The sequence below is a fragment of the Alosa pseudoharengus genome, unplaced genomic scaffold (genome assembly GCF_046254945.1).
Source record: "Alosa pseudoharengus isolate Yale_2024_CS ecotype anadromous, Long Island Sound unplaced genomic scaffold, YU_APseudo_1.1 YU_APseudo_1.1_scf_20, whole genome shotgun sequence".
NCBI lineage: Eukaryota > Metazoa > Chordata > Actinopteri > Clupeiformes > Clupeidae > Alosa > Alosa pseudoharengus.
Window position 1 is genome coordinate 31,532,972 of NW_027468664.1, and position 27,203 is coordinate 31,560,174.

Sequence of the window (27,203 nt, forward strand, 5' to 3'; positions counted from 1 at the left end):
AAACATTTAAAAGAATGAAGCAGAACAAAGGTGACAAATTCAAAGTAGCTGCATCTGAACTGTTGCCCTCAGACATAGCAGAGAATAAGACCAAGATCAACAAAATAAAAAAAAATGGTAAGATAAGCAAAGACAAAAGAAAAGAAAAGTGTAAGGCAAACAAAGGAGAGTCAACTAAGCTGGCGCTGGAAATAGAGGCCCAGAAAGAAACTGAGGAAGTCACTGATGATTCCAATATTTCTGATAAAAGCCCTGAAGAAAATTGTCAAAGTGTGGAAGTAATTGAACAGGATGACCTAGAAGCTCAGAATAAAGGAAAACATTGTGAGAACATTAAAAGCGATGACAGAAATGACTCAGAAAGGAAAATGGGAAATATCACAACCAAGTCAGTTATAGAAAAAAATACCATTGGTGAGTGATACAAAATAACATTGAGATCTATGTTGATATGTTTAGCCAAGGTTACACTGTTCATAGACGTTGTTCAATAAAACTGTGAAGGTAAATTGAATTGTAAGCTTATATATTTATTTCTTCCACAGGAGATGGTCATTTTGAGGAGATACATTCAGAGAATTCCCAACAAGTTGAAAAAATCAGAGATCAGTTAAAAAATTGTGAAAATGTGGAGGAAAAGAATGTGAAACATCAAAGACTGAATGATTTCCCATCAGAAGCACCTTCAGCTGTTCCAAAGGGCTATGACTCAGCAACTGAGAGCAAGGAGCATAATCACACAGATCAGGGAGTTTTAGAGCATATCATATGCAAGACATCTCAGGAATCTTACTGCAGGGAGACCGGTAACTCCCCAGACACAGACCCTGTGGACAGTGTGCCTTATGCAACCTATCACAGCCAGTTTAGGAGGCAGAATGGGGGAACTAGATTGCCCAAAGGCAGGGTGTCAGCAGCAGACAGGAGGACGAGGTCTGCAGACTGGGAAAACCTCCAGCAGGGTAAGCAGAATGAGGCCAACTGGCGCTGGAGGGAAGATAGCGCTGCCGCTGGTGACTGGGCATGTCAAAACAAGGCAGAGTTGAGACCAACTGAGAGCCAAAGGAGTAAAAGGAATCACAGCCGGGACCAGGGAGACTCAGACCAAAATGAATGTAGGCCTTATGAAGGAATCAGCTTGTTCCGTCTGCACACAGATAGACATAGAGGCACAGGTGATGAGAGTGTGTCTAATGGGAGAGCTAAAAAGCAGAGGAACAGCCAGCATAGGAAACCATCCCGCAAGCAGAGATTGAGAGGCCACTTACCATCAAGCAGCTCATTATCTACAAATTGGAGGAGTAAAAAGGATGAGTTAGAGAATGAGAGCATTCTTGAGGACTCCCCAAGACAAGGTGATATAGATGGCAGTGCCTGTTTTTCAAATGTGCAATGTTTGACATTACTTAGCTGGCTTTGGCTGTTGGGGAGGGCTGGGGCATAGACCTATTTTTTCTTATGGGATGAGGGAGGTTCTTCTCCGCCCACCTTCGCGATTCTTCCCTCCTCTCTTGGCGCCTCAAATAACCGGAAGCGATAACACTCACTTCCACCCGGCCAGTCTGTAGCTTCCGTGTGGCCCTGCCTGAAGTCGTCAACACGCCGTCCTGTCTGAAACTGTAATTAGCGCTAGCTATATTTAAATTCATAGGGAAGCAACACTTCAAGATATGCATATTAAACCAGGTGAGCGTTTCTTTCTCGACAATAAGGAAATTGTGGTATATGAAAAGATGTACTTTGCCTAATTGTCCATGATAGCTACGCCAGCTAGAGTTACTTAGCTTGCTAGCTGGGTAGACAGTTTGTCAGCACGCTTTGAATGAAGTAACGTTAACGTTAGGCGGTCAGGCTTACGAAACTTTACTGTTCTGGGTAAATGAGATATCCCATCTATTTTGAATGTGTCATTTTGTAATGTCAATGTACTGAAAAAAATCCCACATATTCCTACCGTTAATCTAAAGGGTAGTCGCTGTCAATGTATCGGAATAATTGGTTTTCTTTTTTTCAGTTGAAGTAAGCTGGTTAGCAAACGTCTGCCAACTAGCGAGGTAGCCAAGCAGCTAATCTTAGCTAGCATATGTTAGTCATTCCTATCATACAGTTTTCAATCCGGATCGGTTAACTGAACTTACATGACCATGTGTATTATTTGTCCTGCTGCGAACTCCACGTTTCGATGACTTGCAACTGGCAAAATACACCAAGTATACCCTATACGGCCTCAAAAACATGTAACGTTACTGAAGTGAACTTCTCCAACGTTAGCTGGCTAACTTGGTAGCTAGCCAGCCCTTCTGTTGTTGACACCAAAAGTAGTTGGCTAACGTTGGGGTAACGTTACTAGCTGTCTTGCTCGCTTCTGCTCCTTGTCAGAACATCTGGAAGCAGTGTTCTGCTCACAAGATTCGTAGACCTACGCCTATTTTTATTTCGATGTGATGTCCCGTGTGTTTAGCCTAGGCACTCTTAGTTGATTTGATGATCTTAGTTAACGTTAGCCATAACCATAGACTGCATAACGCGGCGGCGCTAAGCAGAAGTCAACGTTTTTTAATGCCCCGTTAAAATGACCAACCGGTATATGCTTTCAGGGTTTGTTTGGCTTGGTAAAAAGTAATGATGGTTCCATGCGGCTCTGTATTTAAGTAATTAACCTAAACGACAACTTGGCCTTTTAGGCAATTTAAAATGTAGGCCAAGCACGCCTATAACTTGACAATATATATTCATGTATTTGTTTAGTTCTGCATTGATGTAATGTGTGATTTTGAAATAATTTCTTCAGGTTCTTGGGAGGCCAACAACGCCGTATGTGAGTCAGATCGCCTGTGTGACCCTGCTGTTCTGGTTTCGCCCCCTAAGCCTGAGCCTCACATCCGGAACCGCCGCCTTTCTCCAGGTTCTGGCATTGGTGGTGGAGGTGGAGGAGGTTGCTCTGCGGGGCCTGACAAGCAAAGCAGACAGGCTTCCCCATCGGCGCTCGAGGCCACTCTGAACGGGACTGGCCAGCCATTCACGTTTGCTCACAGCCGTGAGAGGGAGCGGCGGGGCCACACCAGAGGCCGCGGCCCCCGGCGGGAGAGCCTGAGGGTAGGCGGCCGCCCCAGCGGTGACAAAGCCCAGAGGCACGGCCCCGTCCAGAAGGCCCGGTGGGTGGAGGACAGCCTGTCTCTGCTCAAGCCTCCGCCAGCCTTCCCTGTGAAGGACAGCCCTGCCAAGCTGCAACCGGCCGTGAGCTACGCTTCCAAGGTGAAGGCAGGGGGTGGCGCGTCGGGGGGCACCGAGGAGCCCCCCGGCATTGGAGTGCTGCTGCAGAACCAGTGGGGGCTGAGCTTTATTAGCGACGGGCCGGCCGAGAACAGTCCCTCCACTGCGGCCCCGGACCTAGCCCAGATCCCAACACCCCAGGCCACGCCAGAAACTGCAGCCAACCACCCCGCTCCCCCCTCACACCCCCTCACAGGAGATATGGACTCTGAAAAGCCTGCCCTCACCACCCCTCCAGCCCCTGCTACGTCCTCTTTCTCCATGGAGCTGTGCAACAGACAGGACGAAAGCTCCGGAGAGCTGCTCCTCACCTGTCGTCACCTGGTAGAGGCTATGCAATACCACGTCCAAGGTGAGAGGCCTCCCTTTGCCTATGGTAGAATATAAAGCTGGAGCACTGTGGATTGCCTCAGTTAGGCTCTCATTCACAAAGATAGAGGGTTACATGATGGCGAAATTCACAGACCCACACATAGGTAGGTTGATAGACCTGCCTATTTTTTCCCCTTGAGCTGTAAACATGGATATGAATCCATTCATATGTTTATTTGTTGGCACGGCTGAATTCTGCATTGCTCTGACCGTAGTAATTGCAGTCAGACACCATGCAAGATAATCTCTCACTGTCCTTTGTGTTCATATATGGTCAGGCAAACTTGTCTAATCACTAGAGGGACAGTGAGCACAAAAATCACAGGCTTCAGGAAGGTCCTGGTCTATTTTTCTTTCTTTTGCTTCTTGCTTGCTTTCTGTTTTTTGTTTTGTTTTTTTTTTTGTTTTTTTTCTTTTTTTAAATGAAGTAGGTAAGCAAAATGCCTAGAGCAAATACCAATCCTAAGATTGATGACCCAGTCATGCTTTTGTTCATGGGCAATGTTTTACTCAACATCAGTCTATTGGGCTGTTCTAGAGGGCTTCAGATTCCTTGTGTCTTATTTCAAAGCAATATATCTGTCCTGTAGAGTTTTGTTAATTTATTTTTTTGCTTGATGTGTAGAGTTCAGGATCTATGTATTGTTAACAGTTCTTGTTAACAATATTGTTTGGTCATACCAAACCTTACTCATGACGACTTGTCTCTTCATTTTCAGAATGGAACACTGTGTACAACAGACAGAAAGAAGGTAAGCTATCCATTGATAATTAGGCGAACCACGACATCCATTTCAGTGAAGTTAATGTTTTGACTTATTAGAGAAGTAAGGCTGCATGATGTGACCAAAAATATGCGTCAGGACTATTTCACAGATTATTTACCCTGATGACCGTAAAACCAACATCAAAATAACTTGTACTGGCAAGTTTTAAAAAAAAAAAAGTTTCAAATATTGCCCATTGCACAATGAGCTTCATTGGCATATGTCATGGCATCAGTACTCAAAATTATCCTGAAAATATATGTACATTTTACATAATAACTTGACATGATCAGTTTGGAGATAATTGAATTTAAGTCGGTAGGAGGTTAGAAGTGGGCATAGTGGTACATTTCCAGGTAATTGTCCAGTGAGTGAGGCCAGACCTGTCTGTGTCAGATGCTGGACTGGACAGGAGATCCTTCAGAGGGCCTCAATAACAGCTGTTGTCTGTCTCCTTTCAGATCCAGCCAAGGTGGTCTGGTACAAGAACTCCCTGGAGCAGCCGGCCTAGCACCAGGACGCACAGAACACTTTTCTTTTCTTTCTTTGTTTTGTTTTTTCTCCTTACATGTACACATAAATACACCTGTATGTACAACCATGATATTGCGCTCTCACATGCATACACTCACTCACACACAACACACACACATAAAACATATACACACTGCACTCAGGTTGATCTTTTTCACACATCCCACACTGAAACACTTTGATCCTATCCCTTGAAGAGAGAATTAAGTCTTGGACTTCTCGGTTGCCTTACAACAGAGCCTGCCTCAGTGAACTTGATTTCATGTACATCGCTCGAATGGATAGCCTCATCAGTCCCTTCCCCCCCCTTTCTTTTTTTAAAACCATCATAAAAAAAATTGAGAATTTTTAAAGATGGGTCTGTATTAAGAGCTGTAATTTTATTGTAAAGAACTACAGTTTTATTCTTAAGATGTCCTATTTACCTTCCATTTTCAGGAGTCCCCTCTGATGCGAGTGGTCAATCAAGCACTTTCTTATCCGTTGTGATTGTGAACAGAGCTTTCTATTACAGCCCTCTCAGACTGATTGTATTTTTTTAAAGCACAGACTTAAAATATATCTGTAGTTACCCCCCCCCTCCCCCAAAATACCCTTTCACACTTGATTTCATATACTTTTTTTTTTTTTTTGGTCCCCTATAGGGATTGCTAAATGTGCTTTCCCCACAAGTTTACGTAGGTGCACCTTGCACAGTGTGGAAGTGCCCTTTTTTTGAGTGTGTGGTGTGTATTAACCATATTTTTTTTTTTTTGACACACCCAATTTAGTTCAATGTTTGGTTGAATGTCAGTCATATACCCAGTCTAGGATCTTAGTTGATTTTATTATGGGTTATGGTTTTGGGTTAGAATGGAAACTTATATTATTAAAAGAGCCTACTACACTGGAGGAAGTTTTGATGGTAAATCAGCAGTATTGAAAAATTTAAAATAAAAAAGTTATCAATAAAAACTAAGTTAATGTGCGTGTCTGTGGCTTACTTCCATTTTGGATACCCTGTTGGCTTCAAGCATGAGGGTGAAGAAACTCCAAAAGTCCAGAAGGGGGCAGCATTTTGTGATTCAGATGAGTGCAACCAGGGATGTAGTGGAGGCTAAGAGCAAGTAAACACAGTTTATCAACCTCTGAGATTTCAGAAATAGAGTTTATCCATCTCTCAATGGAGGTTATTCACTAATTGCAACTCTTAACATTAAAAATCACACTATTATCCATATTCACAAGATGTACACGCAACACTAGAAATCATTTAATACCACTGGTATTGTTATAAACATTGGACAATAACCACCATCATCAAACATGTTCTGAATGTGTTGTTAAAAATCTGATACTGCATGATGCAGTCCACCTTACCGTGATCACAGAATTCATAGTGCATGTGCAACATGAGGTTGGACAGTTGAATGTAAGTCTGACCAGTTTCAGCAAAAAAAGAGAAAGTCAGCTATGGTCCTGGCATAATGTAAAGGCATGGGAGGGACCTGCCTTGCCATGGGCATTTGAAAGACTCAAAATGTATGAAGAGGATCCTGTGACAGAAATCAATTAGCAGTTTTGTGACAGCTGGATTCACACCTGCACTGAGGTGCTGCACTCAAAGTCTGCTTTATTGTCAATTTCTTCACATGTCAAGACATACAAAGAGATCGAAATTACGTTTCCCACTATCCCACGGTGGAGACAAGACATATTTTACCAATTAGGTCCACAGACAAACATAACATTCAGGTAAACAATATAAAAAGTAAATAAGAAGGCACATACAATGAAGAAATAAGAGCAGCAAAATTTGGGTTGAAATTGTGCAATTGTGCATACAGTAGACAGTCAATATAATAGTGCAAAAGTCAGGCCAATAAATGGCTGAGGTAGTTCTGTTTGACCTAAGTATGCAAGTGGCATAGTGGTGCAAGTTATATAAGAGCAGCAGAAGTGTGTTCAGAAGTCTTTTCAGGACAACAGGACAAGAAGTTGCAAAGTGTACAAGTGGAGTAGTGCAAGTGGAGTAGTGCAAGGCAGCCATTGTGGGTCCAAAAGTCCAGGGTGTTATGTGGCTGAGGGTGGAGGGGGGAGAGAGTTCAGCATTCTAACAGCCTGGTGTATGAGGCTGTTGGTGAGTCTGGTGGTGCGGGAGCGCAGGCTTCTGTACCTCTTCCCAGAGGGCAGTGGATCAAACAAATTGTGAGCGGGGTGACTTGCATCACTCGCAATTGTGGTCGCCTTGCGGGTGAGGTGGGAGGTGTAAATGTCCTTCAGGGAGGGGAGTGAAGCACCAATAATCCTTCCAGCTGTGTTCACTATGCGCTGCAGGGCTTTCCTGTTGTATTCAGTGCAGCTTCCGCCCCACACAGCGATAGAGCTGGAGAGGATGCTCTCAATGGTGCCTCGGTAGAATGTGGTCATGATGGCTGGTGGAGCACTTGCTCGCCTGAGTTTCCGCAGGAAGAACAGGCGGTGCTGAGCTTTCTTCGCCAGTGATGCAGTGTTGGTGGTCCAGGAGAGGTCTTCACTGATGTGCACCCCCAGGAATTTGGTGCTGCTCACTCTCTCCACCACAGCACCGTCGATGGTCAGTGGCAGGTGTTGGGTGTGACCTCTCCGGAAGAGTTGCACTGTTGCTCATATGGAGGACAAGGTGCTAAAAAGTGCTGGTGAACGCAGTTTAATATAGACAAGTTGACATTTAGACAAGTTGTATTGAGGATGTATTGTATTGTTGAACATATACAGTTTTCCCAGTCAATCAAAAATGTTAATGCACCTCAAATCTGAATATTTAACAAAGGAAAAGTGAGTTTTGGCTTCATCAAGAAAATATATATGTGTGCAGAATTATTAGGCAACTAGTGTGCAGAATTGTTATGCAACTAAATGAAAAGCTAAAATGTTCCCATCTCACTTGTTTATTTTCATTTCTTAGAGTAAGAATAATACATAAACAACTCAAAATGTACAAATACACACTTCTGACATTTCAAAAAATATTCAGTGACCAATATAGCCACCCTTCTTTTCAATAACGGTCATGAGCCTTCCATCCATGGAGTCTGTTAGTTTTCTTATCTGTTGATGATCAACTTTTTGCGCAGCATTAACCACAGCCTCCCAAATGCTGTTCAGAGAGGTGTATTGTCTTCCCTCACTGTAAATCTCACGTTTAAGAAGGGCCCACAAGTTCTCAATGGGGTTTAGGTCAGGTGAAGAAGGGGGCCACGTCATTATTCTGTCATCTTTAAGGCCTTTGCTGGCTAGCCATGCAGTGGAGTACTTGGATGCATGTGATGGAGCATTGCATAAAAATCATGGCTTTCTTGAAGGATGTAGACTTTTTCCTGTACCACTGCTTGAAGAAAGTATCTTTTAAAAACTGGCAGTAGTTTTGGGAGTTGATTTTAAGTCCATTTTCAACCCTAAAAGGTCCAACTAGCTCATCCTTAATAATAGCATCCCATACCAGTACCCCACCTCCACCTTGCTGGCGTCTGACTCGAAGTGGAGCTCTGTGCCCATTAGTGATCCAGCCAGGGGCCCATCCATCTGGTCCATCAAGAGTCACTCTCATTTCATCTGTCCATAAAACCTTTGAAAAATCTGTCTTCAGATATTTCTTGGCCCAGGCTTGACGTTTCAACTTATGAGTCTTGTTAAGTGGTGGTCGTGTTTAAGCCTTTCTTACCTGGGCCATGTCTCTGAGCACTGAACACCTTGTACTTCTAGACACTCCGTAGGTTGCATTTCTGGAATATAGCAGCACTGGAGGTTAATGGGTTCCTGGTAACTTCACATTTAATTCTTCTCAAGTCTTCTTAGCAGTTAATCTGCGTCTTTTTTTCTCCACACGTTTCTTGCAACCCTGTTAACTATTTGCAATGAAACGTTTGATTGTTCGGTGATCAAGCCTCAATATCTTTGCTACTTCAAGAGTGCTGCATCCCTCTGAAAGGCATTTTACTATTTTTGACTTTTCAGAGTCTGTTAAATCTCTTTTTTGGCCCATTTTGTCTGAGGTAAAAAAGCTGCCTAATAATTATGCACACCTTGATATAGGGTGATCACTATAGGCCATTCACTCCCTCCCTCATTATACAAATACACAAAATCACCTGATAATGCTTAAATCCAATTAGCATTCAAGTTTATATAGCTTGGAGTTGGAAAATATGCATGAAAATGGCAATAAGGTCAAAAATACTCACTTGCCTAATAATTTTGCACACAGTGTACTGGCAAAGAGGGCAGCTTTAAGTCCTTTTTGTAGGTGAACTTCAGACTCAACTTAAACACACCAAAAGAGGGAATCTTATAGCCTACTTCATGTGTCACTATCATACACATGTCTGATGCAACTCAATATTCACTGACCTGAAATAATTTGTTGAAAAAATTTAAATGAAAAAGTTTAATGCTAAAATAATGCAAAATGTTTTCATGGTACAACTGGGTGACACTAACATGAGTTCAGCAAAGCAATAGCAATGCTGTAAAAAAAAAGTGTTTGCTGACAAGTATAAATCAGAAGTATGTATATAACATGCATCATGGCCTGATGAATACCTCAAAAAGGTAACATTGCACTGGATTACAATCTTTGTCATTATTTTAACAGAAAAATGCACATATTCTTCCATGAAGATGATTGCAATATCCATCCATCCAGTTATTGATTTTATGTACATCTTGAATCCAAACACAATCCTGGCCAGCTGCATACTTCTTATCTGGTCCATCGTCAGGCTGATCCTTATCCCAGAATCTAGAGTACATATCACAAATGAGATATTTTTATTGACATGACTGACATGTTCAGTCATATATGCTGCACTTATCCAAAAAGTGAACACAACGAATTTAAACTAATTTAAACATTAAATGAATTGTTGTTATTGGCAGTCTCGATGACAAAGCCTTCGTTTGCAGAGACATGATCTGCTAAGATTTTAACTGTCAGATGCTGCTCTTTGCTCTCAGAAGCTAAATAGAAAGAGTAATTATTTAACTCAAAGCACTGATGGTTAAATTAGACAGCACATCAAACAAGCTGTTTTTGACAGGATTTTTATCTAACTTTAATTCCATACACAAGTGAAATTACTCTTACGTCAAATTGTCCTTCAAAGGTTTGCCATCTGACCACAACCATTGACCTTCTTTTTTCAAGTCAGTCAGTCCAATCCAAAAGGGAAACGTGTTGGTATTGTTGATTAAGTTCAGCAGCAACAACTGGAAAAAATGATTTGAGTGTCTGTTTATTTTATTTCCATATATTGGGTCTTTACTAGGACTTTATTTGATATATTGGGTCTTCTTTACCCTTACCTGATCCTCTTCATTGTCAACAGTCGCCATGTCTCCTCCTGCAGAAATACACATCCTACGACTTTCTGTCCAGTCCAGGCTTTCAAAAAACAGGTAGAATTTCTTTTTGGGTCCGAGTGCTCCTGTTTATGTTCATAAATTGTTAGTGAAACAAAACCTTGCACAAAATATAGGTCTAGACTTTTTCCCCATCTTGGCCACTCAACCTTAAGCTGTATTGCACGCCTCCGGACTGCCAGAAGCGGATAGCCTGCATGTGAATGTTACCCTTACGGCTCAATAGAAAAAGGAGCCAGAGGAATTTGTAGATTGTTTTACGTTCAACGGCTTGATCATTTTTAATTTGACATAAACAAAAAAAGATGACAGTTACTGACTAGTCCTGGCCTTGAGGGAACTAAACCCCTATCTGAAAAAAGACTGCTGTTCAAAATACTCCACACAGCAGATATTCTGAGTGTAATCTTCCTAAAAGAGTGGTTCACAACTCTGGATTAAAAGGATCCTTATTTTCATATTCTCATCATCCAGACACACCATTGTTTTCTCTGTTTTGCCTTTCAGGCCTGTCTCTACCAATTCAGAGTCCTTCCGTTTGGCCTGTCTCTGGCACAAAAAATGTTCTTAAAGTGCATATGTTTAGATGGAAACGATCTGAAGAGAAAACGCAAAAGTGGCGTTGTGTTCTCACTTTTTATTCCGCGTTTAGACGAGGGTTTTTGGGGGAAATCTGCATGCATACGGTGACGGTGTGAAATTTGATGTAGTATGCATGCCTGGCAGCTAGGTGGTAGTGTAAAGGGCAATTTCATGGAAAATTATTTTTTTTGTAACATCCATAAAGCCAATAAAATGTGATGGTATGGTATGATGTGAATGATTACATGACATTTGAGCATTTGCTATTATTGGCTGAAGAATGTAAATGAGAAAAAAAAAATGAATGTTATCATTCACATCATACAAATGCCAAGGCATTTCACTGGTGTTATGGATGTGACAAAAAGTCAATTTTCCATGGAATTGCCCTCAACGTGTACACAACGAGAGCCTCTGTGAGCTTTTAAGGGCTCTAACGGCTCCCACACACAGCTGCGTGCTTCGCGTTGCTGGAGACGCATCCCATTGATTTTACATGGGCTCACGTGATCCGTTGCCGAACTGAATTGTGGGTCCGTCGCGTCGCGTTTCTCCCGCCGCTCGCGTTGAGGAGTTCAGCTGTTGCTGCACCGACAGACGGCACCGGCCAATCAAGCCAATCTACGGACGGCACCAACCAATCACATTACGGTTTTACTTCAAGTTATTAGCATAGCTACCGTCGGGAACACCCACTGGCATGCATTGACGGAACGCAGCTGTGTGTGGGAGCCGTTACAGAGTCAACGCGAGCAAGCAACGCGAGCAGGCAATGCTAGCGACGCGCTCCCTTTCTGGACGCAAGCAATGCGGCCGATAGATGACACATTTTGCTACGCATCGACGCATAACGCCCCTGATCCACTAGCACGCGATGCGAATTCCCTAAATTGCGACGCTACCCTTCATGAAGACGCTTTGATGGACGTTCCCTACGTGATGATGGACCTCCCCTGCATATTGCTGTAGCCTTCCGATGCGTTGACTCTGTAACGCCGGTGATCCACTAGCATGCGATGCGAACTCCGCGATGCAGAACCAAATCGCGACGCTACCCTCCATGAAGACGCTTTGATGGGCATTCCCTTTCGTAGATGGATGGAAACGGCAGGGCAAGAGCAGGTAGCCTAGTAAACAACCAACCAAAATGTTTCCCTCCACTATTTTGAAATTACCGAGGGAAATTCACATCTATAAATCAGTTTGCAAGTTGGGCGGTCATTTCAAATCATGAACCAAAGACAGTTGAGAGTCATTTCGCATGAAGTTGTCCCTGTATGATTCTAGCGACACATCATACAAACACGGAAATGTAGACACTGCTATGATTCATTTTTTGTCTGCCATGTTTCTGTACGTTGTTTTGGCGGTAACCACACTACCGGAAAAGGTTTGGTTTAGGCTACGTGATGATGGACCTCCCCTGCATATTGCTCTACTATTGGATACTCGCCTCGCGATGGACGGATTCATTTGCATAAAGTTGGGGATTGCTGAACTTTTGGACGCGCCTCAGCCACAGCTGCACCACATCTCATTGCACCACATACACAGAATCCTATGCGGGTGCGGAATTCGCTTCTCATAGAAATGAATAGGGATACTGCGTCGCAGAGTGCGCATCGCATGCTAGTGGATCACTGGAGTTTCACCTTTAGATGGGAACGCGACGGTGGAGCGTTTTTAAGGCTTCCACTCTGGAGGGTGGTTTTCACTTTTTTGCGTTTTTAAGCCCCCAAAACGCCGTTGCCGTCTAAACGAAAGGCATGCATCTGACAAAATATTTTGTCATTTTCACCCGTGAGCGTTGTCGTGTAAACAGGTACAGTAGATAAAGCAGCAGGTATACCTTTCCCCTCAGTGGTCACTTGCCACAACACGAATTTATATCTTGGGCTCTAAGAGGAATCCCACTCTCTGGGACATGTGCAGCAGCGTCCAGTCACTCTGAATTTACATAATGTTGTATGATAGTCATGTGAGTCAATGTGACTTCGCTTAAAGGTTTTGTATTTCTATATGTTTTTACAGCAACATTTCCTCACTGGGAGGATGGAGGTATTGGCATTCGTTGAATGGTTACCAGTGACGTTCTGACACAATATAGCCTGCAGGGTAGAAAGTCCAAAAGGACGTGACGCTCTGCAAGATTATAACAAGAGGCAGGTGTTATTACAGTGCATGAAAATGCACTGTACTGTTCTTCCTAGGCAACTTCAACAACTTCTTTTTATTACAGTGCATGAAAATGCACTGTACTGTTCTTCCTAGGCAACTTCTTCTTATTACAGTGCATGAAAATGCACTGTACTGTTCTTCCTAGGCAACTTCTTCTTCTTATTATTATTATTCCGCTTACCACTTTTTCTAGACGCAATTTCTCTTGAACAGTTTAACTTAGAAACTTCATTCAAACTTTGTAACGTAGGTCTTCAAACAGATCGGGTTGCTATATCTTTTCAACTTTGAAACTTTTATACTTTTTAAACTATTAAAGAAAAACTTTTTAAAAATCCCCATAGACTTAACATTGCCGATTATGACATCATAATACGGCCATTAAGCAATTAGAATCCTATGGCAGGTGTTCAGGACACCTGGATCTCAACTGCCAGTCTCAGGCTTTAAGCATACAAACTGGCCCTATTAAGACTACACATCCTGTTCAACTGCTTCCTCTGCCAAAAACTGTTTCAAAATAAAAGTCCTCACTACAATATTTCACTGTTAAACAATTTAACCCTTTAAACTACTGAACTTTTTAACTGTTTAGCCATTGTAACTGTCATCAACTATGACTCCTACCTACTGTAGCTAGTTAGCATGGTTAGCATAGTTAGCATGCTAGCAAGTTAACATGCTAGTTAACATTTTTAGCAAAATTACTAAAAATGATTAGCTAAGTTAGCTAAGTCACATGGTTAGCATAGTTAGCATGTTAACATACTAGTTAGCATTTTTAGCAAAATTACTAAAAATGATTAGCTAAGTTAGCTAAGTCACATGGTTAGCATAGTTAGCATGTTAACATGCTAGTTAGCATTTTTAGCAAAACTGCTAAAAATGATTAGCTAAGTTAGCTAAGTAACATGGTTAGCATAGTTAGCATGCTAACATATTAGCATGCTAGTTAGCATTTTTAGCAAAACTGCTAAAAATTATTAGCTAAGTTAGCTAAGTAACATGGTTAGCATGAATGATTAGCTAGGTTAGCTAAGTAACATGGTTAGCATAGTTAGCATGCTAGTTAGCATAGTTAGCATAACTGCTAAAATTATTAGCTAAGTTAGCTAAGTAACATGGTTAACATAGTTAGCATGCTAACATTGTTAGCATAGTTAGCATGTTTAGTAAAACTGCTAGAAAATGTTAGTTAAGTTAGCTAAGTAACATGGTTAGCATGCTAACACTGCTATAAAACATTAGCTAAGTAGCATGGTTAACAGAATTAAAAATCTTAGCATAACTGCTAGCAAACATTAGAGCCGTTCAAACTTTCAGTTATCGTCAAATATCTACCTATGCACAGCCATTAAACTATTTGAATATCAACATTCATTAAACTGCTAGAAAACGTTAGCTAAGTAGCATGGTTAGCAGGTTAGCATTGCTAGCACTACTATAAAACATTAGCTAAGTAGCATGGTTAGCATAGTTAAAAATCTTAGCATAACTGCTAGCGAACATTAGAGCCATTCCAACTTTCAGTTATCGTCAAATATCTACTTATGCACAGCCATTAAACTATTTGAATATCAACATTCATTCAACTTCCAGTCTGTCAACAACTTATTTACCTTCAACTTTTAAACGGTCTACTTTTAAACTATCATTAAACTATCTATTAAACTAGCTGTCTATCAACAACTTTTAAACTATCTACTGTCTATCAACAACTTTTAAACTATCTACATTCAACTTTTAAACAGTCTACTTTTAAACTATCAACTTTTATTAAGCTATGCAACCACCATGTCTATCCTAGCATCACCGTAGTAACCATCTCTTTATTATCTGTTTTAACTATACATGATATTTTACATCACAACTTTAGCATTTTCATGCACTGGTAATTCCTTGGAATTGCATTTCTAGTTATTATTATTCCGCTTACCACTTTTTCTAGACGCAATTTCTCTTGAACAGTTTAACTTAGAAACTTCATTCAAACTTTGTAACGTAGGTCTTCAAACAGATCGGGTTGCTATGTCTTTTCAACTTTGAAACTTTTATACTTTTTAAACTATTAAAGAAAAACTTTTTAAAATTCCCCATAGACTTAACATTGCCGATTATGACATCATAATACGGCCATTAAGCAATTAGAATAATCCTATGGCAGGTGTTCAGGCCACCTGCAGCCTCAGGCTTTAAGCATACAATCTGGGTCAATTAAGACTACACATCCTATTCAACTGTTTCCTCTGCCCAAAACTGTTTCAAAATAAAAGTCCTCACTACAATAATCCATTGTTAAACAATGTAACCCATTAAACTACTGAACTTTTTACATTCAACTTTTAAACGGTCTACTTTTAAACTATCATTAAACTATCTATCTATTAAACTAGCTGTCTATCAACAACTTTTAAACTATCTACATTCAACTTTTTACACTTTTAAACTATATACATTCACTAGCTGTCTATCAACAACTTTTAACTTGTCATCAACTATGTCAACACTTTTCATCAACTATGACTCCTACCCACTGTAGCTAGTTAGCATGGTTAACAAAGTTAGCATGTTAGCATTGCTAACATTGTTAGCATTTTTAACAAAACTGCTAAAAATGATTAGCTAGGTTAGCTAAGTCACATGGTTAGCATAGTTAGCATGCTAGCATGTTAACATTCTAGTTAGCATTTTTAGCAAAACTGCTAAAAATGATTAGCTAGGTTAGCTAAGTAACATGGTTAGCATAATTAGCATGCTAGCATGTTAATGTTAGTTAGCATTGTTAGCATAACTACAAAAAATGATTAGCTAAGTTAGCTAAGTAACATGGTTAGTATAGTTAGCATGCTAGCATGTTAACATGCTAATTAGCATTTTTAGCAAAACTACTAAAAATGATTAGCTAAGTTAGCTAAGTAACATGGTTAGCATAGTTAGCATGCTAGCATGTTAACATGCTAGTTAGCATTTTTAGCAAAACTGCTAAAAATGATTAGCTAGGTTAGCTAAGTAACATGGTTAACATGTTAGCATGCTAGTTAGCATAGATAGCATAACTGCTAAAAATGATTAGCTAAGTTAGCTAAGTCACATGGTTGATATAGTTAGCATGTTGGCATTGCTAACATAGTTAGCATGTTTAACAAAACTGCTAGAAAATGTTAGTTAAGTTAGCTAAGTAGCATGGTTAGCATGTTAGCATTGCTAGCACTGCTATAAAACATTAGCTAAGTAGCATGGTTAGCAGAATTAAAAATCTTAGCATAACTGCTAGCAAACATTAGAGCCATTCCAACTTTCAGTTATCGTCAAATATCTACCTATAAACAGCCATTAAACTATTTGAATATCAACATTCATTCAACTTCCAGTCTGTCAACAACTTTTAAACTATTTACCTTCAACTTTTAAACGGTCTACTTTTAAACTATCATTAAACTATCTATTAAACTAGCTGCCTATCAACAACTTTTAAACTATCTACTGTCTATCAACAACTTTTAAACTATCTACATTCAGCTTTTAAACAGTCTACTTTTAAACTATCAACTTTTATTAAGCTATGCAACCACCATGTCTATCCTAGCATCACCGTAGTAACCATCTCTGTATTATCTGTTTTAACTATACATGATATTTTACATCACAACTTTAGCATTTTCATGCACTGGTAATTCCTTGGAATTGCATTTCTAGTTATTATTATTCCGCTTACCACTTTTTCCGTACGCAATTTCTCTTGAACAGTTTAACTTAGAAACTTCATTCAAACGTTGTAATGTAGGTATTCAAACGGACCAAGCTGCTATGTCTTTTCAACTTTGAAACTTTTATACTTTTTAAACTATTAAAGAAAAACTTTTTAAAAATCCCCATAGACTTAACATTGCCGATTGTGACATCATAATACAGCCGTTAAGCAATTAGAATCCTATTGCAGGTGTTCAGGCCACCTGCAGCCTCAGGCTTTAAGCATACAATCTGGGTCAATTAAGACTACACATCCTATTCAACTGTTTCCTCTGCCCAAAACTGTTTCAAAATAAAAGTCCTCACTACAATAATCCACTGTTAAACAATTTAACCCATTAAACTACTGAACTTTTTACATTCAACTTTTAAACGGTCTACTTTTAAACTATCATTAAACTATCTATCTATTAAACTAGTTGTCTATTAACAACTTTTAAACTATCTACATTCAACTTTTAAACTTTTAAACTATATACATTCAACTTTTAAACAGTCTACTTTTAAACTATTATTAAACTATCTATTAAACTAGCTGTATCAACAACTTTTAACTTGTCATCAACTATGTCAACACTTGTCATCAACTATGACTCCTACCCACTGTAGCTAGTTAGCATGGTTAACATAATTAGCATGTTAGCATTGTTACCATTGTTAACAAAACTGCTAAAAATGATTAGCTAGGTTAGCTAAGTCACATGGTTAACATAGTTAGCATGTTAGCATTGTTAACATGCTAGTTAGCATAGTTAGCATAACTACTAAAAATGATTAGCTAGGTTAGCTAAGTCACATGGTTAGCACAGTTAGCATGTTAACATTGTTAGCATTATAGTTAGCATAGTTAGCATAACTACTAAAAATGATTAGCTAGGTTAGCTAAGTTACATGGTTAGCATAGTTAGCATGCTAGTTAGCATAACTACTAAAAATGATAAGCTAGGTTAGCTAAGTCACATGGTCAACATAGTTAGCATGTTAGCATTGCTAGCATAGTTAGCATGTTTAGCAAAACTGCTAGAAAATGTTAGTTAAGTTAGCTAAGTAGCATGGTTAGCATTGCTAGCACTGCTATAAAACATTAGCTAAGTAGCATGGTTAACATAGTTAAACATCTTAGCATAACTACTAGCAAACATTAGAGCCATTCCAACTTTCAGTTATCGTCAAATATCTATCTATACACAGCCATTAAACTATTTGAATATCAACATTCATTAAACTGCTAGAAAACGTTAGCTAAGTAGTAGGGGTGTCACGATTCTCCAAATCCTCGATTCGATGTAATTTTCGATTTTAAAGTCACGATTCGATTCGATTTTCGATCTTTTTTAAATATTACTATTAATGCATTCCTTATATGTTATTTGGTCTGTGTAGGTCCGTGTATCTTCCGTTCATTTGATTTTCAAATTCGAAACGAAAATTGAAAATCGAAAAACGACCTTATATCTGTATTTTTTAAAAACAAAATAGGAAATTCCCTCGTGTTTTTGTTTTGGATATTAAACTTTGTATCCCCACGACCGAAATCCAAAATACGCACAACAATAATGTGAAATCGGCACTTTCCTCAATTTTTCATTTGGCCTATCCCCGCTAGGCTGTCCTACATTGAAACCTATGACGTTTTAATTAGAGACATGTTTGTAAACAAGCTAACTTACGCAGAAATGTCAGCTAGCCTATACCTACGTTGTATCAACTAGGAGCAAGGGGAGTGGAAGCCGTTGAACGCAGAGCTGGAAAAAATCTGACAACAATTCACTGCACTGCTCCTCTGTTGTTCTGTATGCGCGACTAGCCTATCGTTGCCTGTATTATGTTGGTAAAGGAGAATAGTAATGGAGAAAGAATCGAGAATAAGCTGTCCTTGCATTGGGGGGGGGGGGGGTGCACGTGATAAGGCCTAAGGAAGCATATAGTAGCCAGCTGACCAAGGACGTAGGCTATTTGGTTATGGTTATGATAATGGTATTTCGCAGATGCTTCTGTTCAAAATGACATAGGCCTACAACTAATTTATATTTATATTCATATTGTAACAACTGAGGCAACAAGGTTAAAATCAGTAGCCTACATTTATTGGGTCAGGAGCGGGGAACACAGACAGGTCAAAACATCATTATAGAACAAACAAGGCTAGTCACTAACACATGCACAATACACGAACGGGTAGTCACACACAACACACATGAATAAACACATGAGGTACAACCATATTGTAGACTGTATATATATACAGTCTATGGGTACAACCAAGGGAAGACACATGCTAACACACCACAAGGTAAATGCAAATACAATAGGCCTACTAAAACCGATATATCACATTCCAACATGCACATATGCATGTGCACGAGTCAAACGCACCGACATTAGATTTTTATTTTTTTTGCAGTTTAAACTGTTAAGCTAAGCCTATACCTACAAAACATAGGCAAATAAATGCATGATGTCGATTGTCTTTCAGTGACATTTCCCCTCTTTCTTCGAAGGGTGCACGCAACCTTAATCCCATCCCTAGCACACCTGGGACATAAATTAGGCCTACATATCGATCAAAATGAGAAGCTTGGAATGTTCTGGCGATTTTTTTTCTATGTGCAGATCATTGTCCTTCAACATCACCATCTTGCTCCCTTTGATTAACATATAGGCTAGCAATTATCCATTCGGGCAGTGGCAAAAAAATGCTGTCAGCATGCAGTAGTGAATGTGGAGTTCCTGTTTTCATTTTTAACTGGAATAATGACTAATTGAAATTACAATGTTGAAATTCAAACCCTCATTGTATATTTGATTATTTTTTCCACAAAATGCTTCAATATTTGTGTTTTATTTTTCTCTGGGAAGTACTGTTTTTAGGTAAAGGTCTTCAAATCCGTTTTTTGATCACTGTTTCAACCTTGAAAATCAAATGAACAGAAGGTACACGGACCCTATTTACTCTTTTTGGCCTTTTCTTTTTCGGGGGGCTTTTATTTTGAAACCGCTTTGAAACCGTTCCAACCGCGAGGTTGAAATGTAAATATAACTAACTTTAGGCTAAAACAGAGACGTGAACATAGTAAAATGAAACAACACAGAATGTTAATTTGATTGTTTCAGCACACTCCGAAGAGACCCAAGGTTAGTGTTCATGGAATATGTACTTATAAATGTGCATTTTAAGCCTTAAAGTGACTTTGGACTGTATTTTTTTACAGTACATCTTTAAGTTGAGTAGGCTAAGTTTTAATTGACGTGAATGAACGAATACTTCCACACCGGTGATTTCAAAGTAGGAAGAGGGGCTTTGATTTCGGTAGGTTGATGTGTAGGCCTATATATTAACTGGCTGCAGCCTAAAATTAGAGGAGTGTTGACGCTGCAGTTCAGCACGTGCATGTGTGTTTGTGCGTCTTGGCATTGATAGCAATAAAATTTATGGATAATAATTTAACTTCAAGACTACTTTTAGTTAGCCATGTAACCCTTCATGGTTTTAAACAAAGACCCCATCCCCTCCCCCAATGGAATGCTAATGTGCTGGTTTAAGGCCTATCACTTACACAAGACAAAGGATGCTACCTTGATATAATGTATCCATGTATCATGAAATGTAAATGTATTCATGTCTGGTATCATTTTGATAGTCTCATTACAAGGATTGTAATGATGTGATTGTGAGAATGTTTGGAACATTCTATAAGTGATATTTCTGATATATAAGATATCTCTCCTCATGCTATTCATATAGGTGTGAAGTGGGTGTGAGTAGGTGTGTCTGATACCAAGTGAAGAGCCAACCAAGTGGGATTGTTCTTGGCGCCATTTTTGTTCTTTGTTTAAAACATTTAAAAGTAACTAAACTGCAATGTTTGTCAGATCAGATTTTCTAGACTTGGACTAAGGATGTAGCGGAAGAGAGGATAAGTTGGCTACAGGCCAACCTAGGCCTCAGGCCTGGGCTAGGCCTACATAGACCATAGACCTTTTTTTGTACTCTCTCTCAGCTTGTAACATAATAAACCTGATTCCTGAGTTTTTCCTGAAGTTCGCCAGTCTAAGATCAATATTAAGTAATTATTCACCTACAATTACTTTCATTTATTCACCTACAATTACTTTCAGCATACATGCTGGACGTGACATTGGGGGTGTGGCTGCATCGTCGATTCTACTTTTAAATTCGAAGTTCGAGATTGAAATGTAATTTCGATCGATTTCGAAATAAAATCGAAATCGTGACACCCTTACTAAGTAGCATGGTTAGCAGGTTAGCATTGCTAGCACTGCTATAAAACATTAGCTAAGTAGCATGGTTAGCATAGTTAAAAATCTTAGCATAACTGCTAGCAAACATTAGAGCCATTCCAACTTTCAGTTATCGTCAAATATCTACCTATACACAGCCATTAAACTATTTAAATATCAACATTCATTAAACTTCCAGTCTGTCAACAACTATTAAACTATTTACCTTCAACTTTTAAACGGTCTACTTTTAAACTATCATTAAACTATCTATTAAACTAGCTGTCTATCAACAACTTTTAAACTATCTACTGTCTATCAACAACTATCTACATTCAGCTTTTAAACAGTGTACTTTTAAACTATCAACTTTTATTAAGCTATGCAACCACCATGTCTATCCTAGCATCACCGTAGTAACCATCTCTGTCTTATCTGTTTTAACTATACATGATATTTTACATCACAACTTTAGCATTTTCATGCACTGGTAATTCCTTGGAATTGCATTTCTAGTTTATTTTATTGTCCATATCAATATGCGTAGATTGGCTGATAGGAGGTTTTAAGTTGACTTGTAACTTAGCTTAATTTTGACTTTTACTTAGTGGCCAACCAGAAGAATTTCCCCAGACTGACTGCAGCTGATTCAGAGGACTTAATTGGGCAAGCACTCAAGTTCGCTCCACACAGACAGTAGCCTAGCCTAAATTGAAATTCTTCAATTTGTCTGTGTTGGTGAATGTGATGTTCATAGAATGGGACATCTATCAATCACTTTTTGTGATCAGCAAAATAAAAAAAAATATTTTGTATTATATATTTTTGTTTTTGTTTATTGCCTGATATTGCCTTATTATTTTGTTATGCCTTTTCTATTTTTCTATTTTGTTATTTGTATTTTATTGGGGGCCAAGCAGCGAAGCTGCGAGGCAACCCATAGTGATTCTACGTATTCTTATTATTATTATAACGAAACGGTAATTTGCCATTGAACCATACAGTAAAAAGTTGAGATATTCGGCACATTGATTCGGTTCAGTCATATCTTTAATTTATCAAAGTTTCAAGTCTGCACTTTGAGTGCTCTAGCGCCACCAACGTTTCAAATGTTGAATTGCATCTATGCATTTACCGTACATCACATTTTGAACATTAAGGTATATTTGGAATCCTTGGATGAGACCGAACTCGACGCACCCCATGAAGTCAATTTCCGCCATGTTGGATCTTCCGCCATATTGTATTTCATCAAAAACACTTAAAAGTCATCAAAGGTTACAAAGTTTGTCCGATTTTCACGAAACTTGACGCAGATGATCTTCAGACCATGACTCACAAATGCATTGCTTTTGGGAGCCATATTCAAAACCCATCACCCGTCGTGACCAATCAAGTTTGGCGGCGAAGCCGCCAAACAGGAAGTGAAGTGATCTCAGCAAGGCTTTCGCGTATCAACACCAAACTCAGTACAGGGTCTCAGTACCCAATTAGGAGGAGGCTCAATAAATTTGATGACTTTTGACCTATAGGTGGCGCTATAATTACCAAAATTACGTTTTGGCCTGTAACGGGTCATGTGTTTGGAATTAAAGCATGAGAGGTCCTTAGGCCGACACATGCAAACATGTGACGTCAACATAATTGATTTGACCGCCATATTGGATGTCATCAAAAACACTTAAAAGGCATCAAAGTTTGCAAAGTTTGTCCGATTTTCACGAAACTTGATGCAGATGATCTTAAGACCATGACTCACAAATGCATTGCTTTTTGGAACTATGGTCAAAACCCGTTGCCCGGGACGACCAATCAAGTTTGGCGGCGAAGCCGCCAAACAGGAAGTGAAGTGATATCTCAGCAAGGCTTTTGCTTATAAACACCAAACTCAGTATATGGTCTCAGGACCCAATAAGGAGGAGGGTCAATAAGTTTAATGATCTTTGACCACTATTTGGCGCTATAATCACAGGAAGTGGGCTCATATTTCAGCAATGCTTTCACGTATTGAGACCAAACTTAGCACATGGACTTGGGACCTCATCCTGAGGACAGACAATAATTTTAGCGACCTTTGACCACTAGGGGTGCTTTAATTTGCAACACTTTCTCGTATCAACACCAAACTTGGTATGTGGACTCGTGACTACAACCTGAGGACGCACAATAAATTTGGTGACTTTTGACCACTAGGGGTGCTATAATTATCAACACTTTCTCGTATCGACACCAAACTTGGTATGTGGACAAATTACTACAACCTGACTACGCACAATACATTTGGTGATGTTTGAGGTATGCGTATGTGTTGGGGGTTATTGGGGTTATTTTCAGATGAAGAAATAGGCCTACATGTACCTGTTTTGTTTGCTTCTGCTTTGATGAGAGTTGCTTGTTGTGGTTGTTGATTCTTCTCTTTGTTGCCATCTGCAAGCAGGAACATATCAGAGGAAGAGGAACATATCTTATGAACTGCCCAGCCATTCACTTCCTTTAGCCTACCAAAAGGATCAATTACATTACAGTTTTTTTCAGTCGCTAACAAGCGTTTGTCTAACCAGTTGTCACATTTTCAAAACTCTTAACACAATTAGCACAGCATCGGCCTTTTGTGGCCATACCATTCACACATTTCATGTCGTTTTTACACAATATGCAGTCAGTGAACACATTTCCACAATGCTTACATTTTCTTAACAGACAAGCTATACCTCCCAAAAAAACTATGGATTGTTTTTGTAGTATTTACGAATGTTAACACACAACATCCCACAATGGCAAACACAATATTCCAAACCTTAGATACAGTATGAAAATGTCTGCTTCTGCTACCAAGTGGTTTTATCCCAGGTGCATCGCCTTGGATAATATCAGATGCGATGTTGATGAAAACATGTGGCCTAACTCTGAAGATCGCAGAGATTAGATACAGTAATTGTGTGCTTTTTTTTTTAGTCCCCCCCCCCTTTTTTTATCTGGGCTTTTTGCTGTTGTTTTTTGTTCAGAATGCTCTTGTGTGTTTCATGGATTTCTGTTCTATCATACTGTAAACAGTATTTCTACTGTACCTCCTGTAAACAGTAAAACGAAAAAAAAACTGACTTGCTTTTTACTGGAATGCTTTTGAATGTGAACATTACATGTGGACATACAGTTCCCAACCAAGAAATGTAGTGTAAAAACGGTGGATAGCATGTTTTGCATGAAAATACCTGTAAAACTGAAACATAAAAGCAGTTTATGTAATGTCAACAATATAGTATTTTGAAACCTGGTGTACCTTGATTGACTGCATGTACCTTGTGAAGTGAAAACAAGTGTTATTCTTTGACAGAATAATTTCATTTTGAGTCAGATTTCCAGTGTTTTGGTAAAGTTAGTGTGTGCAGAGAAAGATCTGTTTTGAAATGAAGAGTTAGTATATATTGAACAAAATGTGTTTTTGAGAAGAAAATTATCCATTTGGCCAATTGTGTTTTGTAGGTGTGAGTCTGTGTTTAGAAGAGTTTAGAAAAAGTATCTGAAGTATGGGTAAGCGCTTGTTAGCGATTGCAGGGATGGATTATTGCACGGTCCTACCGGGCCCAGGGGCCCAAGGGGTCAGGGGGCCCTGAAATCCAAGTCTTTGCATGGAATCATTGCCTCAATATCAACAAATCAGGATGTAGGCTATGAATCTGATTGAATTAAAGTATTGGCCAATCCCAAAATGCACCAGAATACAGGAAATCACATCATACAAATTCAATTTTTTCTGCGGGAGGACCCCCAAATCCCCCTTTCCACATTATGTGACAATTAGTGGGGGGCCCTTAATACAACTGGGCCCAGGGGCCCGAAAGTTCATAATCCGTCCATGAGCGATTGAAAAAAACTGTAAACCATTTGTTAATTATTGTCAGCCATTGTTAATGAAAATAAATTAAATTCGATCTTAGATGCCAAGACAGCCAAGTGATAGACAGCCAAGTATTGATATTACTATGATATTTCTATGGCCTGGTGTATAATAGGCTACTTTTGTGATGTTCTAGAACCTTATTCTTGCTCTCTATGTTCCTGTACTTCTATAGTATATATCCCAAAATATTATAATACAACCCCAAATCCCAAAAAGTTGTAACATAAAAACAGAAGGTGGTATCTTCAAATCTCATAAACCCATATTTACCTGAAAAAAAGAAACATACACAACATATCAAATGTTGGAAATGACAAATTTCACTATTTCATGGAAGATGTTACATATCACGTTAATTTTGAAATTGATGCCAGCAACACATTCACACTATAGTACAGCTTCATTATGATAATTATGTGAAAAATATTCACTTGCAGGATTGTTTTGCCCATAGAAATGAATGAACCTGTATGGAGTAATCTTTATTTCCATAAATGCTTAATCAAATAAAACTAATCTCACAGGCTTTTATTTTTCTTATCATGTGTACTCAACTCTCAAATGAGATATCTTGTGTTGTGGCAACCAATTTTGATGTGTCACTAAAAGAATCAAAATACTAAAGCTCTAATAATTCTAATGACCAATACTCACAGAGCACACCCAAGACAACGATTCCACACAGGAGTATAAAGCATGTTGCAATCAGCATGAGCTTGGTAGAATCACATCGAGGGGCAATAACCTGTTCACTCAACTTCAGACCTGTCAGTTTGCATAAAGATGCATATTTTTCATTATAAAGATTTAACCTGAAAAGCATTGCCCTGATTCAAACACATGTCAAATGTAGAAAATATATATGCCAAAGAGAGACACAATAAAATACATGTACACTTTAAAGACCTCGTCATTTGGGATTGTTGTTCGCTCTGAATAAAACTGAGTCAACAGTGTGCGGTAGAGTGATCTTATTTTTTTTTTTAATATTACCATTGAATATCTGGCTGCCATTTCCCCCCCCTGTGTGTCCATCATTGCTTGAGACTCCTCCATCAACATTCTGATAAATCCCATCATCAGACATCCTTACAATGATCAAAAACAGAGGTCCAGACTGTAATATTGCTGTAACTGACAGACCCTATGAGTATTTGACTGATATGATTTATTTAAAGACCACTTCCTTCCTTCCTTCAAAGCTCTCTCTGCTGGTAGAAAAGAGTGTTGAACACGACCAACAGCAGGACATCTTGTGTTCTATGAATTGACACTATTATTTCCTCTTTTATTTAGAGGTCTGTTGCAAAATGTCAGCGATGCACAGCCAGGCCAGCTAGTACCGAATTCTGGATGATTTCTACCAACAGTCCTGTGTCACCAGTAGAGCATAAACACCAAACCGCTGGGCCTTGGGAGGGGGTCATCTATTATACCCTTTGACCACCACTGGTAGCAGGCCTATATGCACAGCTAACACGGCTGACATTACAATCATTTTATGAAAACTTAATATGCATATTTTTGTCTAGTTTTGCCCATGCCATGCTAATGAAAGAGCCTGTTTGGAGCTGCGGCTGTGTTCATAAAAGCTGAATATGATACAATCTGCATGTTTCTACTTGTTTTCACAGTTTGTGTACTCAAATCTACAAACCATCACTCACTAACTAAAATTAGATTGGTCTTGAACACCATTAAAGCAAGACAGTAGCACTGCAAAGTGAGAACATGACTTTGTCTTCCCTTCTTGGTGTAAATGTCAAAGATGCTTAGCGCTGATATGATATAATAAGATATGTCTATTGCTGCATATTTTGTCTCTATGTTTGGTGCTTTTTGATCATGCTCAAAACACACACCCGTAACACAGTAGAGATCGCTACTCCTGTAGGTGTGGGTGCGCTCGTCTTCGGACTGTGAGGATTTCACAGGGTAAAAGAGGAGGTGTGCGTTTTGGGACTACTCTGGTGTCTAAAGGGATTCCCTTTAACACAGTTGAGATCGCTACTCCTGTGTGTAATAGTGTCCAGGTGTCCGGCCTTGTTGATGTTAATGATGCCTTAATTGGCAGGGTAAAACGTCTTCCTGCTTTTGTCTTTCCTGTGGACTTTTCTTTTGCTGTCTATGGGACTGTGTTGTTCCACAGGAAGTTGATTTACACAGCGGCCCCATCTTGTGAAATGGGCTAATCGTCTTCGGACTGTGATCACAGGGCAAAAGAG

The 27,203-nt window shown here is 39.3% G+C and overlaps 2 protein-coding genes and 1 non-coding gene across 3 annotated transcripts; 2 read left to right on the forward strand and 1 right to left on the reverse strand.

Moving 5' to 3' along the window:
* The first annotated feature begins 1,451 nt into the window (after window positions 1-1,451).
* LOC143136405 (uncharacterized) lies at window positions 1,452-5,904 on the forward strand. Its single transcript, XM_076297114.1, has 4 exons — window positions 1,452-1,686; window positions 2,792-3,625; window positions 4,365-4,397; window positions 4,874-5,904. The coding sequence occupies exons 1-4, from the start codon at window positions 1,671-1,673 to the stop codon at window positions 4,921-4,923; spliced, it is 933 nt and encodes a 310-aa protein (XP_076153229.1). The 5' UTR covers window positions 1,452-1,670; the 3' UTR covers window positions 4,924-5,904.
* Window positions 3,828-3,963, forward strand: LOC143136873 (small nucleolar RNA SNORA15). The gene has a single exon (XR_012989470.1). It is a non-coding gene; the product is annotated as a small nucleolar RNA SNORA15 (small nucleolar RNA).
* A 3,539-nt stretch (window positions 5,905-9,443) lies between the features above and the next one.
* On the reverse strand, window positions 9,444-26,136 carry LOC143136410 (C-type lectin lectoxin-Lio3-like). The gene is made up of 6 exons (XM_076297118.1): window positions 25,972-26,136; window positions 25,633-25,743; window positions 23,436-23,504; window positions 10,269-10,390; window positions 10,051-10,172; window positions 9,444-9,705 (listed from the first exon to the last, which is right to left on the reverse strand). The coding sequence occupies exons 1-6, from the start codon at window positions 26,063-26,065 to the stop codon at window positions 9,552-9,554; spliced, it is 672 nt and encodes a 223-aa protein (XP_076153233.1). The 5' UTR covers window positions 26,066-26,136; the 3' UTR covers window positions 9,444-9,551.
* Window positions 26,137-27,203: the final 1,067 nt, after the last annotated feature.

Bases quoted from the DNA above. Each gene is read 5' to 3' on its own strand.
- LOC143136405 (XM_076297114.1), top strand. The intron at 3,626-4,364 runs GTGAGAGGCCTC...CTTCATTTTCAG, and splicing joins TATGCAATACCACGTCCAAG to AATGGAACACTGTGTACAAC. The intron at 4,398-4,873 runs GTAAGCTATCCA...GTCTCCTTTCAG, and splicing joins GTACAACAGACAGAAAGAAG to ATCCAGCCAAGGTGGTCTGG.
- LOC143136410 (XM_076297118.1), bottom strand. From the start codon at position 26,065: ATGTCTGATGATGGGATTTATCAGAATGTTGATGGAGGAGTCTCAAGC. The intron at 10,391-23,435 runs GTACATGTAGGC...GAACATAAACAG, and splicing joins AGCAGAAGCAAACAAAACAG to GAGCACTCGGACCCAAAAAG. The intron at 10,173-10,268 runs GTAAGGGTAAAG...CATTTTTTCCAG, and splicing joins TTGACAATGAAGAGGATCAG to TTGTTGCTGCTGAACTTAAT.